A 12083-nucleotide genomic window follows, 5' to 3' on the forward strand; every position below is an offset into this window, starting at 1 on the left:
GTCAAAATTTCGATCTTTCCGAGTATTTATAGATGGGGACTGAGAGGAGTTCGATTCTGTGCGAGAGTGAAAGAGAGAGACAGAACCGCACCGTGAAAACCGACTCCAAAACAGACTTTGCTCAAGATAATAGTTGAATATGGGCCCCGCTTACTATCCTGAGGTAAAGGTAAGATGGATGAGTGAGAAGTTTGGGTCCGCAATTGGTATTTTTATGTCTGTGGGCCGACGGCCGCAGTGGTTAAGCGGAGGTTCCCTTGTTGAGTGCCGTATTATTTGGTGTTATATCCACCGCAAATGTGCCTAGGGATCAGCACTATGCTCAGATAGATGTGCTCAAGCTTTCCACGTGGACTTAGTTTTTTTCCGAGATAAATTTTTTTTAATATATATATTACTGAATAATTATCTCAAATTATTTTTTTTAATAATATGGATAAAACATAAATTTATTCATTTGTATTTAATTTTTTTCGCATATCTTATAGAAATATAGAATTTATATTGCTTTTATCTATTAATATATATAAATATAATATCATAAAAAATTTTAAAAAATAAATTTTATTTACCAAATAATTTTGTATTAAATATGGATAAATTGGTAGCTTTCAAGTTATGAGATAAATATAATAGCAACTCTTCTATTATACATGTGGTTTGAAATAATTATATTTAAAAGCTTGTTTGGTGAACAGAACAGAAAATAGGGTGGAAAAGATATGAAGGTTGGTAGGGGTGGACATGGGTGCACTGGATCGAGGGTCTAATGGCCAGACTCAAATATGCAACCCATATATTCGAATTTGGTAGGGCCATGTCGGGCTAGTGCTTTTGATCCAAACCCCGACCTATTTCGATTGTCATTAGGCTAGCGCCCAACCCGACCCAATAAATAAATAATTTTTTTATGAAATAATTGAAATAACTAAATAAAACTACTACTACAACCCCTAAAATTTTTTCAAACATTTTAAAAAAAAATACAACACAAGTATTATAAATATTTACTCTTTTCAAGCCTATTACTATTATATATATATATATATATTATAAATAATATATGATATATATTATTTATTTATTCGGGTCGGGCCGGGTCGGGTCGGGCCAAAATTCATCTGACCCAAACCCAAACTCGAAAATTCAATCGGGCTAAAACATTCTGAGCTCAACCCGTTTTTAGGGCCCAACTTTCTAAAACCAAGGCCTCAGATTTTTTTAGATGGGTTCGGGCCAGCCCATGGGTCGCCCGGCCCATGTCCACCCCTAAAGGTTGGATATGAGAAACAAAAGATTTTGGCTCATATATCTAATATGCACCTGATAAACCATCGCAAACTATTATCTTTTATTTGGTGTGTAATAGAATATGATAGTATCTTTTGTTTGGCGTGCAATATGATATGGTAGTCTTATTTATTGGGCCACCTTTATAACCAAATTATACTGTAACTATGGGTAACCCAACACTGTAGCCTTTCAGCCCTGTAGCATCCCGAATTTACATTACTTTCTTCTTTCTTCTTCTTCATTGTTTCCTTCTGTTTGCTGAACCTTGTTATCCCTTGGAATTTTTCTGACAACCCGATTCCGGTGAACCAAGGTAGAAACTTCTTCCACCCTTGCTTGTGAGTATTTTAAGAGTTGTGACTTAAGTTTTTATTTAGTATTTTATATGTATTTCACCGTTTTTGAATTTTTTGAAAACCTAAAATTTGAGCATGTTGTGTGTGTGATTTGAGGTTTAAATCGAAGCCAGTGATGTTGTGATTTCTTTGTGATTAATTTTGTAATGAAATTCTTTGTTGGATGATGTAAAATCGTAAGAAAACCTTTGTGTTACTGTATCAGTATTGTAGCACTGGTGAATTTTAGTTGTTTCTTTGGCATCTTTGGTCTAAAGTGAAGCTCAAACATTAGAAATTCATTGGTAATCTTTAGACCTAGTTTTGAGCCAATCCTAGGATCGATTTAGGGTTGTTTGTTAGAGAAACTTAGGGTTTGATTTATTTTGTACTAATTCTTGTTGGTGTTTTGTTGTGCTTTGGCAAGGAGGTGAAGTTTTGGCTCAAGGCAAGAAATTAGTAGAGGATTAACGTTCGGGGAAGTGAAATCATCACAGTTGTGTGTGGGATTAATTATGCATAATTCTACTATTAAATAACCGATATATATACTTGAGTAAAGTTTTTTGGTTTTATACTTGAATCGAGATTTGTTTGATTTGAAATGAGTTATTTATTTCATACTTCATGTTTGCAAGTATTGTTGTTAAAAAGGAAGGATTTTCATAATGATGCATGTTTTGTAATGTTGTGAATTATTGACTTTGCAAAGCTTTGGGCATGCTTGTGTTTTCTTCATTTCCTTTGTATGGCAATGACGACTGTTCTATTGTGATTATTGTTCAAGCTATGGACCCTTCGTTGTGAGAAGCAAGGAGCAAGGTTGTATTATTTGGTTGGTGGCTAGACTTGACCACGGTTCGGTTCCGGTTCGGTTTCGGTTCAAAACCGCTGGTTCCGGTTTTATAAACTATAGAACCAGAACTGAACGGTAGTCTTAAGGTTCTGGTTCTCGGTTCGGTTCCAATACGGTTCTGGTTCGGTTCTAATTAATTCAATTCTGATTAATTAAAAATATATAAAAAATTATATTATATATACTTTTTATTTAAAAAATAAAAAATAGAACCGGAACCGATTCAGGTTCCGGTTTTCAACTCATAAGAACCTTAACCGGAACTTAAAGTTCCGGTTTGGAACCGAAACTGTTTTTACGGTTCTGGTTCGGTTCCAATAGTGGCAGTTCTGGTTTGGTTCTATGGTTCGAACCTAACCGAGGTTAGGTCTATTGGTGGTATCCTATGGCAGTAGGCGGTTTGTACGGCTAGCCTGTTGAGGTGGTGTGGAAGATTGGTAAACTTATTAGTCCAGTTCATGTGGGAGTGTAGAGCCCTGACTGGATGTTCATAAGGAAGACAGGGTCATCACACGGTGGACTGATGGGTTAACGTCAAGAACATGAGTACCTTGATGACTCTGAATCTAGTTGCAGCCACGGTGAAGGTTAGAGAGGTTTATAAACCATAATACGTTTTTTTTTGTAGTGTCATATTAAATTTGTGGTGAGGGGGCGAAGCCCAACTATTACTCTTAGGAGGGCAGTCTTCCACAAATTTGATTTGGCGGTGAGTATTGCGTTTTATGGATTTTGAGACTCGTATTATATAGTTTGTTATATATATATGTGTGTGTGTGTGTGTGTGTGTGTGTGTGTGTGTGTGTGTGTGTGGAATTGTTATGATCTATTTGCATTATTATAAAAGCCTGGTTTGATGTTCAACTTGTTTTATAATTTGGACCCTGGTTTCAGTATTTTGTGGATTCGATGCTGTAAAGCCCTAGTTGGGGTAAAAAGTTTTCTTGACATTATCTTTCGTTATTTTTGTATCAATGATTATTGTTGTAGGTGATTATCTTCTAAACTATTTGTGTTATTAATAACGCATTATTTGGATGATTTATATTATGTATTTTGGTATATTCTTGTAGATTTGTGCTAATCCACTCATTGAGTGACTTAGATTACTCACCCCTCTTTCCTCTTCTCAGGCTTTTACAGGCAATGGTACGGCAATGAAGCGGTGTGCTGGGCATCTACTGTCTGTTTTCATTCATTTCTTTGTTCATATATGTTATCCTTGAGCATTGTATGTTGTATTAGGGCATGGATCCATTGGTGTGTTTGAAAATCTTTATGCATGGTTTGTATGTTTGTCTAATATCTTAGAAACTTCGTTGTACTTATCATCAATACCTTTATTGAACTCTATTATCAGGTCTTGTTGATGTTGTTGCCACTGTGTATTTATTGTACACCTGGTTGATATATTCTTGTTCATGTGATTTTGGTTCAGGATTGTGAAACTCCAGGTATTTTGTTAGCCTTGTGCTGACCAAAGGATTGAGTGGTGGGGTATCCCTATTTGGGTTGTCATGGCGTTGTTGCGTTCTAGGGCCCGCGGGTCGGAGCGTGACACCCACTTTATACTACTAGCCACATGATAATTAATCCATAGAAGTGTAGAAATAGCTGGACATGGTAACAAATTAATTTTTTTTGCCCTATTATTGGTTTCTCTCCCCCATTTAGGGTTTCGTTGTATCTCTTCTTTTGATCTTTTAAACCCGATGCTTGAGACAATAAGCTTGTCAACAACTAAATAGGGCATTAATTTCACTATTTTAAGTAGGGTTTTTCACATCCGGAGTGGTTGAAGGGTTTCACATAGATCTTTTGCTTAAACAGGTTAATTTTCATCTAAATCTCTTTTTCGATCATGCCTTATTTTTAGTTTCTCTAGTCGGATGATTTTTTTTTTTCAAATTGATTTTAAAGTTGCTATATTCATAACTTTATTTATGATTTTCTCCAATGAGATAAGTATGAACTATAATATTTGCAAGTTTGTGGTATTGCAACTAATATATTTGTGGACATTTATATATAGGTTATTTATTTTTTAAAAATTTAATGGAAACTAATAAATCTATCAATAAGTAAATCATTATGAAAAATTCCAAAATAGATATATTTTAAAAAAGAATACATAATTATAAAGGTAATTTTGTCTATTTACATAACATTCATATCATTTTATTATGCCATCAATATTAAATGTATAATTGGATTATAAAATGCTATCTAATAACTTATCCGGTATGCATTAAACATAGGATTAGATATGAGTTTATCATATACATATCCGCCCTTAAGTGATAATGGCATGATATGAATTGTATGTATAAAGATAGAATTACCTTTATAACTATATATATATATATATATATATATTCTTTAAATAGATTTGTTTTCAGTATATTTAGGGCCCGTTTGGTGAACAGAATAAAATATGAACGGATATGATATAAGGACTGAATAAGAGTAAGAAAAAATTTGGACATGATAAACTTATATCCTATTCTATGTTTAATGTGGACCGGATAAACCTTTAGATAATATTTTGTTATCATATTTTACGTTTGAAGTGTAACGGATAACTAGATATGATATTAATGGAATGTAAATAGACAAATTACCCCTTTTATGATATAGTTATATATTCTTTTTTAAAATTGACTTTTTTTGGATTGTTTTTTTTGTTAATGATTTACTTATCGGTAGATTTATTAGTTTCTATTAAATTTTTAAAAAATAAATAACCTATAAATAATATTGACAAATATATTGATTGCAATATTACCAATTTGCAAAAGTTATAGTTCATACCTATGTTTTTTGGAGACACAAAGTTATCAATATAGCAAAATAAATATCAAAATCAATTTTAGAGAAACTAACATAATAAAAAAGAGATTTAGATGAAAAATAACTAAAATAGTGAAATTAATGTCCTATCTAATTGTTGACAAGCTTTTTCTCTCAAACATCATGTTTAAGATCAAAAGAGGGGGCACAATGAAACCCTAGATGGGGGAAGAAACCAAATAATAAGTAAATTTAATTTTTTTTTTTCTCATATCTTATTTGTTTCTATCTTAACTTTCCCATATGATTAATTATCATGTGACCGGTAGGATAAATGGACTAATTAATTAAGACTATCATATCATGTTAACACACTATAATAGCATGATTTGATAATCTATCCTATCCTATTGTCCTTATTATATCCACCAAACGGGCCCTTAGTATATTTATTAGTTTATATTAAATTATTAAAAAATACATAATATACAAATAATCTTACCAATATATTGCCAGAAAAAATAACATAGATTCCTTATATATAGCAAAATAAATAGATTTTACCCTCTTTATATCAAAATCAATTAAAGAAAAAAAATCATCAAACTAGAAAAACTAAAACAAAACATATTCAAAGAAAAGATTCAAATAATAAACAACTTGTTCAGGGAAAACATTTATGGAGAAACCTTTTTGCGAAAAACCTATTTAATATAGTGAAACTATGTTCTATCTAGTTAACAAGCTTCTTGTATATAATAAAGCTATCATATCATATACTATCAGCACACCAAATAAAAGATAATAAGATATAATAGTTTATCCTATGCTATATCATCTCCACCAAACAGACCTAAATGAAAATTCATAATAACTACCAAATAAATTTCTAACTTACAAAATAAAAATTAAATATTATTAAAATATTTTATTTTTAAACTTAGTTTAGGATCATTATACAAACAAACATAATAAAGTAGTATGAAAATATTATTATCTGATGGGGGCAGTTACATATAATTACTTAGCAACTATTGAATTGAATATGCAATAAATTCCACGCAATAACTTTGTAATTATTAGGTTGAACAAACATAACCAAAATTACAAACTGTTAAACAATGACAACTTTAACATCATCTCCATGATACTATTCATTGTTTTCAATCCCTTGACCTAGAATAGAACAGCAAGGTACAAAGGCATGATAAACACGTGCCCGTTGAAGGGTCATTTAGGCAGAATACAAACAATAGGCAGGTAAACCTTTAGACAGGAAGATTTTCTCCGGCCACACAGAATAAAAAAAAAGTCTAATCTAGGCAGTAAACCTAATTTGTACAAAGGACATTATCAGATTGTAGGAAAACATGGTCAATCATATTTAACCCAAAGCAGCAAGATAACATGTTAATCAGACTTAAACAGCAAGATAAGAGTGGTTTTTTTCCCCACATCTGGAGAACTACATCAGCAATAGTGGAGTATTTCAGATACAAAGACCATACATCACTGAGACATTTGTTATAGTAATAAACAGGAAAGGGCAAGGATGAAAAGAAATTTAGCAGTATGAATTCTTAATTCAAACTCAAATGGTGGAGAAATCAAACAAATTAGGATAATTTATATAATGAACACATCAACTCCTCTAAAGAATAATTTCTACAAAGAATAATCACCACACAGCCCTTTCTACAAGGTCTAAAAGAGTGTATATTAGAGATGTGTGGGTGTGTAATTTCTAAAGGTACTGTGGAATATATGATGTTGAACTAACACAAATGAAGGAAATGAGAAGATTATACAGAGTCCAAAATGCCAGAGAAAAATTCCTGAAGCCGGCCCTCCAATCCTTGAGCAAACCTATGACAAAGCAGAAAAAAATTCAGTTTTTCTCACTCGCAACTTTCAAAACAACAAATACAGTTTATAAATTTTGATTGCTTTATGAAAACAAAATCAGATCAAATTTGCAACTAGTACTAATCCATAATTAAACTTGTCTTTCCAATGTGATAATTATGTAGCAAGAATGAGAATGTTATATTCCTAAAATCTTTTTATGAGAAAGGCTATCGTCTTAAATCTGCTAGAGCATAACAACAAAGAATTTCAACATTCTGAATAATTCATGTTATCAGATGTGATCAACCAAACGGGGCATTGAAGATAAGATACATGACATATAAAATTAACAAACACTACATGGAACGAGACAGCCTTCCTCAACCACCTCCACCAAGACTAAACTACATCTTTGTTTGCTTATCCCAAACATTCATATATTATGCTATTTATTTCTAACCAGTCTCCCCTCAATGATATACCCTGTCTCAAAATTCCCCACTAACTTTAAAACCCTTTATTTCTCAACAAAGAATGGCCCTGCAAAAGCCACTTGTAAGCAAAATAAATAAATAAATAATTGAAAGAGCTCAACTTAATTCAAACCAATACACAAACAAGGTGAATGAGAATACATACTACAAGGAGATCCCAACAATTATCCAGAAAGTCACGAAAATAAAACTTTTGAGCATTAGCTATATTCACTGACCTCTTACAAGTAATAAGATGTAAAATTTTATTCATATCCAAACACCAGCTAAAGTCATAAGACTTCCGAGCAACAACAGATAAAGAGGTATGTTTCTCATATCTATCCTAACAAAAGTGTTTTATTTGGCATGAAAAACATTTAGTTTATGAAGATTGAAGCGGAAAACAAACCCAGACTTTAAAAAGGTTGATGGATGGCATTGATCCTTAACTCCAACATTAAGAACAAGAACACAGTAAAGAAACGAAATTACGAAGTTCCTAATTGCATGAATTGCTCAAAGGTTTAGATCCATGACCCCTAAATCAGTTAAAAAAGGCATACAGATATGAGATGAAGACAAGAATTCTACAAGTCTAAAACAGGGCTCAGTATAAAACCTTAGTATACAAATATAATGAAGGGCATTTGAATGTAGAAACTAAAATCAAGAATGACAAGAATTCTAACTCATGTAAAACATCCTACGTCACATTGCTAACCTAAAAATTTCCCTTTGGCCAAAGATCTCACCAAGTGCAATAAATCTTAACATCATAAAGTCAGTTGACAAAAAATATAAAAAGGAAAAAAAAATGAATCCAAGAAAACATCAGCTCATGTAGACGGATGCAATAAGGATCAACAAGAATTCATGCAATTTGCCAAGGCTAGCTGAAATCAAAGGTCTAAGTAATGAAATTTATTTATTTATTCTCAACTATCATAAAAATTCGATCAAGCATATATCTGTGTTCTACCATGAATATATTACTTCACAAACAATAGCAATATTGAGAAAGATCACAATTTTGGAATAAAAATGGAGAGGTGAAGAAGAGTGCAAGATTCTCACATACCAAATAGTTCTCCCACGCCAACGAATCAGAAGATCACGAGCAGAGCGAAAAGCAAGTAAACAAGCCAGCAAGCGTACGCTATCAACCAGCGATGCTCGTCTCCGCACGAAGCCAATTCGATCAAAAGCCGCGTGCAAACCCTTGTGGACCAAAGCACGAAAACAGCTCCAACGACGAAGATCGGAACTCCGCTATGCGGCATGAAAAGGGACACCGCGGAGAAAATCACCATCGGGATCATACAATAGCCAACCAAACTCAAGCATCGGTATAGATCTAGATTACCATAGCGGCCGGCGAGCATGTTGAAAACGCCGTAGAGGAAAAGGGAGGCGACAGTGACCCAGCCAAGGATGATACCGAAATGGAACTTTCCAGCGAGGAGCTGGAAGAGGCCGAAGGCCATGAGGGAAAGGAAAGGGCCGGAGAGGTCAGCGTCCTCGTGGAGGATGGGGTTTACACGGAAAGGGTTGAGGATGGAGGTGATCTTCAGCCAGATCTGGCGGGTATTGATGCCGAGCTCTTCGAGGAGAGGGGGTTCCTCGTCGAAGGAGGAGAAGAAGCCGGAGCCGGAGCCGGAGCCGGAGCCGGAGATGGATGGGTAAGCGGGAACATTAAAGGAGTGAGCAGCCGGGGTGGAGAAGGAGGAGGAGGCGGGGGCAGAGCTGAGATCGAAAGGCATGAAAGGAAGCATGGAGGAGGGTTTGAAGGCAGGGGCCGAAGAGGTGTGGCGCTGGTGGGCAACGGCGGCAGGTGTGGCGCCGGAGGACTGGAAGACCACCGGCGGAACGTTGAACTCCTTCGCCATTGTTGATCAAATCGAGAGCTTCGAGAGATCTAGGGTTTCGCGATTTCGCGCCGGTTTCGAGCCTTTTTGAAGGTTTCGGGTTTTGCTTCCCCGTTAAGCTAACTGACGTTTATTAAATAAAGAAAAAAAATTCAATAAATTATAGGGAAAATTACTGTTCACCCCTCGTAATTTTCAAAACTTCCCAAAAACCCCCTCCAACTTTTGCGACACCCGTACTCAGTTATATTTTTACATTCCTTTTAACCCTCACGGTAAGTTGAAGTGGGATCAGCGATATGAAATTCTTTTTCGCTTTCGAAAAGGTGGGAAAAAAATGGTACCAATCATAACTTTCTTTTACGCATAGTTTTTCAATGCTCTCGCTTGCTTTTTTTCTCAAACAAAGTTTAGAAGGCTCATATCTTGTTCTTCTTGTTCTTGTTCTTGTTCTTGTTCTTCTTCTTCTTCTTCTTTTCTTCTTCCTCATTTGGTGTATTCGATTTTAGCTCTTCGGATTAAATTATGGAGAGTTTTTTGTGCTATTGCTAGATACAACGGGGAGGGACGAGTGCTAATGTTCACGGCACGACTTCTTGGGGAATCGGTGTTAGCTGAAATATGTGAGCGATGGGGTCTCGATATTTCCGTGTCGAGTGAAGTTTATCACACTCGATGGACATAAAACGGTATGTCTCATATAAAACGAGGTTGACTTCCAGCGCATGTGTCACGTGCACTCCATCTTCAAATGTTCTGTTGTTGATCTTGTTGTTGAGACAGATGATGTGGCATCGTATCCTACTGAAAACGAGTTCTTCTCGTTGTAAGTTTCTTCTCGTTTATGTTTATATAGTTGTAGAAGTTAATTATTGTTTATTATCCCTGTCACTGTTTACATTTATCAAGTTTCCATTAACTTATTAACTTATTATTTAACTTTTTGTTTTAACGTTTAAGATTTATGTTTATCGTTTAAATATTTTGTGTCTCTGTTTAAATATTGATCGTGTTCGTTTAAACTAAAGTGTTGGCAGGAATTCAGAATCTGGCAGCGCTTCTGTTCCACATCATGGCGAGCCTGAGGGTGTGGCATGCCTTCCTTCCTCATCCGATCAAGCTGAAGTGTTGTCGTTGGATATTGGACAATGTTTTGAAGGCGTTGAACATTTCAGAGACGCACTTAGGAATTTTGCAATCAAAAGGAATTTTGACTTCAAATTACTGAAGAACGAGAAACACCGGGTGACTGTGGAAGGAAGCTTCGACTTCAAAAATGGCGTATAAGGAAGCTATATTCCCCATACCGACAACGACGACGGTCGATGGATGAAAAATCGCGAATCGCGTTTGCTGACCGCCCGTGACGAGAAGGCAACTCGGGTGTCCCTGAGCGAAAGAGGATCGAGTCGTGGCGTCCCGAGGTCCGCAAGTTGCGCTGTAGCCATTGCCACGCTTTCGAGTCACAATCGCGGATCGTGGAATGAATCGCTGTCAGACTAGGCGTTGTGTATATACTTCTTATTATTTTTTTAAATATTGAACTTTATATTTAAATATATCTCTTACGTTTTAAATATTTTTATTCTCGTTTAATCTATTATTTTTTTATCGTTTAAAAATAAATTTGTATCCGCTTAAAATGTACAACGGGATGGTGCTAGCGGTTCCCCAGCGTAATTACTACGCTCGGTTCCCCAGCGTTTCCACTCCCGTCGCACATAAAAAAATCGGAACATTACATTACACTCTATAAGAGATTATTAAGTAATAAGGATATTTTTAAAGCGAGAAAAATATTAAGTATATTTTTTTGTTGTAATTACATTGATATTATTAAATAATAAGGATATTTTTAAACGAGAAAATATTAAATTTAAAGCAGAGAAACCTAAACTTAAACAGAGAAAAACAAAAAGTTAAAGGGCAAAAAGTTATCATTATACAATTAAAAATGAATGTTGATATTAGCCGATAATGAAAATGAAAATGAAACAGAACCCTACCCGATAATGTACCCTGCGGACTACAATATCATCCAACAAGAACGGAACCTCAAAACGAAACAGAATGAATTTAATTGAATTTAGATACATGTACATTTACATTGACAAAAATTTGTCATGTTCTTCCGAAAAATGAATTAATTTAAACCGGTTTACATTTGAAACTATTACACCTATACTGATGACTATGACCCCGCTATGCGTACACTCCCCTCGGTTCGCTTTTACACGAGAAAAGCGGAGTTTAAACAATTACATTGATATTTACACAATGAACTATATACTTAAACACCGAAAGTGTATGTTAAACAAATGAATCTGGATTATTAAAGAAAGAATCGTGTATACAAATATAGAAAGAATGACTAAGAACCCGCTATGAAGACTACCCTCCGGGATGCGTGCACTGCCTCCCTCCCTAAGTATGCGGAAACATACCTTAATCGCAGATAAGGGACGTCGGTCATGCAGTACTCGTAGCTTCACCGGGTGAGTAACTCGCTCGATAAACCGCATGACATAGACAGCTGCGATCGACACTTCCTTTTTTTCCGTCGTGAGGGCTTCGAGTGTCGTGAACAAGCGGGTACTTTGCGGTCGCCGACTCGCCCTAA

The 12083-nt window shown here is 35.0% G+C and overlaps 1 protein-coding gene across 1 annotated transcript; it reads right to left on the reverse strand.

Annotated features, from left to right (window-relative positions):
• Window positions 1-6873: 6873 nt before the first annotated feature.
• LOC120273060 (protein YIPF5 homolog) lies at window positions 6874-9571 on the reverse strand. The gene is made up of 2 exons (XM_039279698.1): window positions 8677-9571; window positions 6874-7140 (listed from the first exon to the last, which is right to left on the reverse strand). Exon 1 carries the CDS (start codon window positions 9482-9484, stop codon window positions 8702-8704), a length of 783 nt encoding a protein of 260 aa, XP_039135632.1. The 5' UTR covers window positions 9485-9571; the 3' UTR covers window positions 6874-7140; window positions 8677-8701.
• Window positions 9572-12083: the final 2512 nt, after the last annotated feature.

This window comes from Dioscorea cayenensis, chromosome 12 (assembly GCF_009730915.1).
Source record: "Dioscorea cayenensis subsp. rotundata cultivar TDr96_F1 chromosome 12, TDr96_F1_v2_PseudoChromosome.rev07_lg8_w22 25.fasta, whole genome shotgun sequence".
NCBI lineage: Eukaryota > Viridiplantae > Streptophyta > Magnoliopsida > Dioscoreales > Dioscoreaceae > Dioscorea > Dioscorea cayenensis.